The following is an 8520-nucleotide window of genomic DNA, read 5'->3' on the forward strand; positions in this document are numbered from 1 at the left end:
CTCCTCCCTGAGCCTGACAGTGTCCCAGGGGCTAGGACAGGGACTGGCAAGGACTCCACAAAGGACCAGCAGGAGACTTGTTCAAACTGAGGAGAAAACAAAGGGTCACAGAGACAGTGGGTAGCAGAAGGTTGCTCGCAGACTCAAAACATACGAACAGGCTGTGATTCTGCAGTCCACCTCTGGTCTCAAGATTCACTGGGGGCATGTGTGAAGTCTTTGAACAACTATTATCCACTTTTACCTTCCAAAAAAGTATAATTGGCCTGACCTTTTAAACCGGCACCCTAGACTCACAGTGGAAATAAAATACTGCACTATTCTTAGAATTGTGTAAAATTATTTAACCTAACACCATGCATTTCTCTTTATAATGAAACCTTTTTCTATTAAAGTTATATATCCTGTTTGTCCTGTAGGGTGGGGGCACTGGGGAAGAAAGTTACAGGCTTGTATGCAGTAAGCCCAAAAGTAATTTGTAAATGTTTCTGTTTTAAAATTCAGGTAAGGAAGTGGCCACGGTGCCACCCAGATGTGGATTCACTCCTTAGGGTTACCTGGAATGGGAGGGAAGGCAAAGATTCGGCCCATTTCTCTTTTCAAATAAATCTGTTTTTGAAGACACTCTTTTTTAAAAGATAGAGATCTGTAAGAGGAAGAGGAGCTTTGTGGGGTAACAATGGGAACTGTACAATCAAAACTGAAGACCTCATAGTGCTCCCTCCCCAGCAGCAACCAGATATTTCCCTGTGGTAGTTAGTGAGGTGATAGGACTTCTCCGTTCTTCCCGCTCACAGTCATAAAATCAGTCCCATTTCCAGGGTTCGTTTCCACATGGCTCAAGCTTTCTTCCTGGCCGTCTGGGAACCGGGAACATTTTCCTTTGCAGGAGCCCCTGACCCCAGAGAGAAGGCAGAGAAGGGGAGAAGAACCAGTTTAGCCCTGAAACCTTCTAAAGAGCACTGGGCCTTGAGCCTCGGAGAGAAGGGATTTTTGAATGGCAATGGTGCGCTTTGGCCAATGGGCTGTGTAGGCAGAAAGTGTGAGTTTTCCTTATTTTTAGGATGGGAGGCTTTGGGGTATTGGCGGACGAGCACCAGGTTGATCTCAGCCCCTTAGGACAAAGCTCAATTTGTGCCTTGAATGTCTTTAGAAACTAGAAGATGGGTGAAAAATTCTTTCATTGCCCATTGAAACTTATGCCCAAACGTCTCCATTTTCATGGCTTTGTAACTGTGTTTTCAGGATATTAATTTAGAATAGCCACAACTCCTGAGCAACAAGCCTCTCACGTTTCTGTTCGATTGACTTTCCTTGGGTTTATTAACCTTCGATGAAGTGTTAAGATTTCATGTTTTTGCTCTTGTATTTAGGAGTGGTATGTTGTTGGTGCTATGACACAATCTGGGTGGGCTTTCAGCTTGGTAGAGGTTTTTCCATCATTTCCACAATGCTAAGACTGTTTCACTAGGCAGCAATTGAAAATTCAGCTATGGCAGTAAAGGAAAAACTTAAAGGATTTCCCACCCCCACCCCCAGCCGGCATCCTTCTTAGAACATACTCCAAATGAATGGTTTCTTTCCTTTCTGATAAACTAGCCAGTGGTCGTTTTTACTCTTAACAGCTGGTCAATTGGGAGGCACAACATTGACACTTCATTAATATACTAGGGTGTGCCTCATTTAGGGAAACTATGAGGAAATGTTTTTTTATCCTAGTCTTTATTTTAGGGGAGGGGAGCATGCTTCTACGTGTTTTCCTGATTAAATGTATTTATTTCTCCAGGAAAATTGGCAACTTGCTCAAGGACTGATCCATGTTAGGGACCTCCCTGCCCCACCCTTTCCTTGTGCAGAGGTAGCCTGTATGGATCTTGTAAAATGGGTTAGAGGACAATTCTGAATGCAGTTTGATAAATCGATGTGCACATGCACATATTGGGGTCCTCACCTAATGGTACACTCCACAAAATAGAGAAGGCTGCAGTGACTCTGCATCGTGTCCTATAAAGCAAATGTATGTGCCAAAGTTGGGGCACTCCAAGTTTTTAGATTGGGCACCCTATGTGGAAACTTCTCTCCTTTTTCTCATTTCATAGCGTTTTAAAGGAGTTACTGAAGCTAATTTATTCTCCAGTTGACTGTGGATTCTGTCTTCAGAGACACAGAGCAGCTTTGCATCGTGTACCAGAGGGATCATTCATGAAGGAGAGTGACTCAGAAATGAGGGGAGGAGACAATAACGGGCAGGGATATAGTTAATTTGGAGGCCTCCTTCTAGAATCCGGGGCCTCCAGGATCCAGGTCCCGGGATGCAGGCAGACTGTTCGCTTTCCACTCCTGAATCAGATCTGCGGCTCCAGCACCATTGCTGCAGTTTACTCAGGGGTTGAGGAGGTTGTTGTCAGTTGCGAGTTGGTTAGGTTGGTAGCTTTCGTGCCTGATGCGAAAGGATCTCTCTGTTGCTCACGCTGGCTTTTGCTCTCCCCCTCCCTCCCTGTAACATGCCAGCCCTTTAATGTGGAGTGTCAGGGAGACGGTGACGTCACCCTGCCCGCTGGGTGGCGTCCCCTCGGTCCCACACGAGTTCAGAGACAGAGAAAGGCTCTGTCAGACTGCGCTCCACTTGGGGTTCTCCTGCCCCGGGTTTCCGCGTGCCCACACTTTCTGTGGTGGAGAGGACGCCCCGCCGCAATTCAGGCCATCATTATCCCCAGGCCGGGGTTAGAGCGCCATTCGCTCGAGCGAGAGCCCGGATCTTCGCGTGGAGCCCGCCGGAGTCCCACCCGCTGGATACGAGGACCCGCTTGGATGCTTCGCCTCCGAGCGCCCTCGGAAGATGGGCCGGCAGCCACACGCCTAAAGACACCCAGAGGTTACCAGGTATTGCCGGAACCGGCCGCCCCGATCCGGCACACAGCTTGCAGGGCACTATTTGAGATCCCCAGCGGTAGCATTTTCCGCGTTAGGTTGAGGGGCAGCAGTCGGCTTCCGTGGTGACTGGTTTGGGAGTCGGGAGAACTAAGTTGGGGGTGGGGGGTCTTTGGCTCTTGGGCAGGATAGGGAAGTTCTCCAGCTTCCTTTCTCAGTTCAACTAACTTTTAATTGTCTCTTCTCCCCTCCCCACCCCCCGAAAAAACAATGCCCCAGCCTAAACCTTAATTGTGTCTCTGCTCTGACGGGAGTTTCTGGGAGGGCTTGGGGTAAAAGTGAGGTGACGCTTCTGCCTGGTCTACTGCTGTTAAGGCTGCGAGTCCTTAATGTAGAGCCAGTTTCCCGCCCGGGCTGGCCAGTCGCGCGCCTTGCTGGGGAGAGAGAGTTGGAGTTATCCCAGGGTCTTATTAAGCGAATATGAACCTTGTTTGGAAGGGAAATGAGCATCGAAGGGCCACTTGGCAAAGCTAGTGTCAGTTGTATCAGACTCGGCTGTCACTGAGCCTTGAACTGCCATGTAACGCCTTGTCCCCTGGAAATAGTCTCTGATCCACCCGAAGTGACAATTCAGGCTTTCCTCTCCTTTGATTGCGTCGAGGTTTGTTCAAGCTTCCTCGAGGCTGCCGAATGTAATGAGAGCTGAGGATCCAGGGGGCAGCAGGGCAGAGGCTGCTCTATAGATGCCACAGGGGCCCAGAGAGAGGACACGGATAAGAAATTGTGTGAGGGAGTAAGATCGTGTACCCTCTGAAAGCACTGTAATAGGGAACTCGCTGTACGTGGCCGAAAGGGGCCATGCTATGGCCTCTGGTGATTTTTTAGAGCAAAGCCTAGCCTTGGCCAATGCGCTTGAAATGTAGCTGTGGAAAGATCACTGTTTGTTCTCCTAGGGAGTGAGCCGCTTTCCTTGTTTCCACTTAGTGGCATTGTCGCAAAAATTTCTTTCCGCTTCCTTTTTCTGTATTTTCAACTTACTGAATATTTTCCCTCATTGTGGCATTCTGTTGACTGGAGGTGAAGTTAGAAATTTTACCGTAGGCTCAACCTGGGATTTTGACTTTCAACACTCCCAAAGATTACCTAGTCCTCTGATTAGCTGTATGGTGGGGCAGCTTTTTCCCCATAAAGATACAGAGATATCGAAATAAATTAGGGGAAAAAAGTCACAGAAGGTGGTACACATCAAGCTAAAAAATTTGACTTTTGAAGTCTGCCAATGAAGATCCCCAAGAATTGTTCATTCCTGTGTACTGTTTCTGGGTTTAACACCCTTGCCTGTACTTACTTTCTTATCGTCATGGAAATGACAGGAAAACCGTTTTTAAATGATTACCATCTTCAATCATGTTTTTAGGCTACCTACCTATCTGAGACCAGAACCACTCAGTTCAGCAAGCAGGTTTTTTAAAAACGGAAACATCCTATTTTGGTGCAACTGTGTATACGACATTGTATATTTTTCACTTTTTCAGAAAAAATTATAATTACAGAAAAAAATATCTAATGGCAAGGATGAGGGAGAAGGGATTTCGTTTTGCTTTAATGACCTGCGTTTCAACCAATAATGAATTTCCCCAAGGAAACCACAGACACCACGAAAATAACTTTTTAAAGGGTTCTTGGGGTTACTTTTTAACCAAAATCAATCTATCTCCAAGCAAATGAGAATTATATCTCTTTAAATTTGAGTTTCTATGCCAAGCCCGTTTTCCATAACTTTTATAATCTGTACTAGTTACAACTGTCATTACTACCTAATTTCTAGCAGACAAGCCATTTTATTCCAACAGCTTCTATAAATCCAGGATAAGGTCCTGGGTTTCTTAGGAATTCACTGCTTTTGAGCAAAATACATAGTTAATTCACTTTAAATGTTTAGAAGTGCAAATTCTTGCATTTCTAAAGGATGACCTTGAAGGAAATTAAGAGATGACTTTCTTGTGTTCAAAACTTGGTCACTTTTTCCCGTAATAATCATGTCTTAGAAAGTTATTCTAATTCTTTGGTTAGCGACTCACCCCACCCCTCTATTTTAGTCTGAAAAGGCTCAAGTCAACGCTTTCTCCTTTCCCTTCCAGTGTCCAAGGCAGACCTGTAGGGCTCGGCCCGGGGTTCTGCGGCGGAGATGGCTTCCAGTCCGCTGCCGGGGCCCAACGACATCCTGCTGGCGTCGCCGTCGAGCGCTTTCCAGCCCGATGCGCTGAGCCAGCCGCGGCCAGGGCACGCCAACCTCAAACCCAACCAGGTGGGCCAGGTGATCCTCTACGGCATTCCCATCGTGTCGTTGGTGATCGACGGGCAGGAGCGCCTGTGCCTGGCGCAGATCTCCAACACTCTGCTCAAGAACTTCAGCTACAACGAGATCCACAACCGCCGCGTGGCGCTGGGCATCACGTGTGTGCAGTGTACGCCGGTGCAACTGGAGATCCTGCGGCGTGCCGGGGCCATGCCCATCTCATCGCGCCGCTGCGGCATGATCACCAAACGCGAGGCCGAGCGTCTGTGCAAGTCGTTCCTGGGCGAAAACAGGCCGCCCAAGCTGCCAGACAATTTCGCCTTCGACGTGTCACACGAGTGCGCCTGGGGCTGCCGCGGCAGCTTCATCCCCGCGCGCTACAACAGCTCGCGCGCCAAGTGCATCAAATGCAGCTACTGCAACATGTACTTCTCGCCCAACAAGTTCATTTTCCACTCCCACCGCACGCCCGACGCCAAGTACACTCAGCCAGACGCAGCCAACTTCAACTCGTGGCGCCGTCATCTCAAGCTTACCGACAAGAGTCCCCAGGACGAGCTGGTCTTTGCCTGGGAGGACGTCAAGGCCATGTTCAACGGCGGCAGCCGCAAGCGCGCCCTGCCCCAGCCTGGCGCACACCCCGCCTGCCACCCGCTCAGCTCTGTCAAGGCGGCCGCGGTGGCCGCCGCGGCCGCGGTGGCTGGAGGCGGGGGTCTGCTGGGCCCCCACCTGCTGGGTGCGCCCCCGCCGCCGCCGCCACCACCGCCGCCCTTGGCGGAGCTGACGGGTGCCCCGCACGCCCATCACAAGCGGCAGCGCTTCGACGACGACGAGGACTCGTTGCAGGAGGCCGCCGTAGTAGCCGCCGCCAGCCTCTCGGCCGCAGCCGCCAGCCTCTCTGTGGCCGCTGCTTCTGGCAGCGCGGGGACTGGCGGGGGCGGCGCTGGGGGCGGCTGTGTGGCCGGCGTGGGCGTGGGCGCAGGCGCGGGGGCGGGCGCCGGGGCCGGGGCCAAAGGCCCGCGCAGCTATCCAGTCATCCCGGTGCCCAGCAAGGGCTCGTTCGGGGGCGTCCTGCAGAAGTTCCCGGGCTGCGGCGGGCTCTTCCCGCACCCCTACACCTTCCCGGCCGCCGCCGCCGCCTTCGGCTTGTGCCACAAGAAAGAGGACGCTGGCGCCGCCGCTGAGGCCCTGGGGGGCGCGGGCGCAGGCGGTGCGGGCGCTGCGCCCAAGGCCGGCTTGTCCGGCCTTTTCTGGCCCGCGGGCCGCAAGGACACCTTCTATCCTCCTTTCTGTATGTTCTGGCCGCCGCGGACCCCTGGCGGGCTCCCGGTGCCCACCTACCTGCAGCCCCCGCCTCAGCCGCCCTCAGCGCTGGGCTGCGCCCTCGGCGAAAGCCCGGCACTGCTGCGTCAGGCCTTTCTGGACCTGGCCGAGCCCTGCGGCGCAGCTGGCAGCGCCGAGGCCGCGCCCCCGCCAGGGCAGCCCCCACAGGTCGTGGCCAACGGCCCGGGGTCGGGCCCACAGCCTCCTGCCGGGGGCGCCGGCTCTCGCGACGCGCTCTTCGAGTCGCCCCCGGGCGGCAGCGGCGGGGACTGCAGCGCGGGCTCCACGCCGCCCGCGGACTCTGTGGCAGCGGCCGGGGCAGGGGCCGCGGCTGCCGGGGCTGGCCCCGCGGGTTCCCGGGTTCCGGCGCCCCACCACCCCCACCTTCTGGAGGGGCGCAAAGCAGGCGGTGGCAGCTACCACCATTCCAGCGCCTTCCGGCCAGTGGGCGGCAAGGACGACGCGGAGAGCCTGGCCAAGCTGCACGGGGCGTCGGCGGGCGCGCCCCACTCGGCCCAGACACATCCCCACCACCACCACCATCCTCACCACCACCACCACCACCCACCCCCGCAGCCGCCGTCACCGCTGCTGCTGCTGCCCCCGCAGCCCGACGAGCAGGGTTCCGAGCGCCACCACCCGGCCCCGCCGCCGCCGCCACCCCCTCCGCCCCCTCTTGCCCCGCACCCGCACCACCGAGGCCTTCTGTCCCCGGCGGGAACCAGCTGCAGCTATCCCAGCGAGGACAGCTCCGAGGACGAGGACGACGAGGAGGAAGAGCAGGAGGTGGACGTGGAGGGCCACAAGCCCCCCGAGGGAGAGGAAGAGGAGGAGGAAGGTCGAGACCCTGACGACGACGAGGAAGAGGACGAGGAGACAGGGGTCCTACTCGGGGACCCCTTAGTCGGGGGCGGCCGGTTCCTCCAGGGCCGAGGGCAGTCGGAGAAGGGGAGCAGCCGGGACCGCGCGCCGGCCGTCGCGGGCGCGTTCCCACTCGGCCTGAACTCCTCCAGGCTGCTGCATGAGGACGGGAAACTCGGGGACCCCGGCTCGGACCTGCCCCCACCCCCGCCGCCGCCCCTGGCCCCCCAGAAGGCGAGTGGCGGCGGCAGCAGCAGCCCGGGCAGCCCGGTTCACCATCCATCACTGGAGGAGCAGCCCTCCTACAAAGATGTAAATATCCCCTTTAGGCTCCTTCAAGCTAATTATTATTATTTAAATGCACCTTTAGGCTGAATCGGTTACATATGCGCAGGAAAGATGAATCACCAGATTTCCCCACAGAAATGAAATATTCAGTGTGTTTAGGAGGGCTTCTTTCCTGCCAGTGGTCCTCCGTAAAAACGTGGTATCTGGTCCCTTTCATGATAACGCCTTTCAAAGGCTTTGGGGCCGCCTTTCCCTCTTGTATTTCAGCTGGCTGCTTGTGGAAGTTGGAAAAGACCCTTTAACCGACCTGGTGCTTACTCTAATCCAACAATTCCCTTTGCCCCCCAACTGAGCACATTCGTTCCCCTAAAAGGAGCAAGACCACAAAACCGGAGCAGCCTGAATCACCCTACCCCTTTTCTTCTCTATAGTTCAGTGCCTCCCCCCACCATGACCAAAAAAGGTAAAAAATTCACTGGTTTCAAAAGCTAAATGCAGTTTTAGCTACTTTAATCAAGTTTTAGCCAGAATGGACACAACTGTTGTGTCCAGTGAAACAAAAGACAGAATCTTCAGTATAGATCCTCTTCTCGGAAACCAGTCTCCACCAACTGAAAAATACTACCTGGGACCCCTAAAAGACCAAAGTTAAATTTAAATGATTGAACATTCGGTGTTCACTCACATGTGCATAGAAAACACTCTGCAGGACGTTAGGGTGAAGTGAATCTGTCCTAATGAAGGGTACATTTGACAGATAACATGGTGTGTTTATTTACAGAAGCATATATCTATGCATATATCTATGCTTCTGTAAATAACATAGCATATATCTGATTAACCTGTATTACTTCTTAAAGGATAATAGTGTAGGTATA

The 8520-nt window shown here is 53.6% G+C and overlaps 1 protein-coding gene across 1 annotated transcript in view; it reads left to right on the forward strand.

Annotated features, from left to right (window-relative positions):
* The first annotated feature begins 2596 nt into the window (after nt 1–2596).
* Nucleotides 2597–8520, forward strand: part of SKOR2 (SKI family transcriptional corepressor 2) — a 46756-nt gene continuing 40832 nt past the window's right edge. The window contains exons 1-2 of the mRNA XM_030926151.1: nt 2597–2883; nt 5013–7666. Of these exons, the coding sequence (XP_030782011.1) occupies nt 5060–7666 (2607 nt within the window). The 5' untranslated portion in view covers nt 2597–2883; nt 5013–5059. The remainder of the gene's footprint in view (nt 2884–5012; nt 7667–8520) is intronic.

This window comes from Rhinopithecus roxellana, chromosome 21, assembly GCF_007565055.1.
Source record: "Rhinopithecus roxellana isolate Shanxi Qingling chromosome 21, ASM756505v1, whole genome shotgun sequence".
Lineage (NCBI taxonomy): Eukaryota > Metazoa > Chordata > Mammalia > Primates > Cercopithecidae > Rhinopithecus > Rhinopithecus roxellana.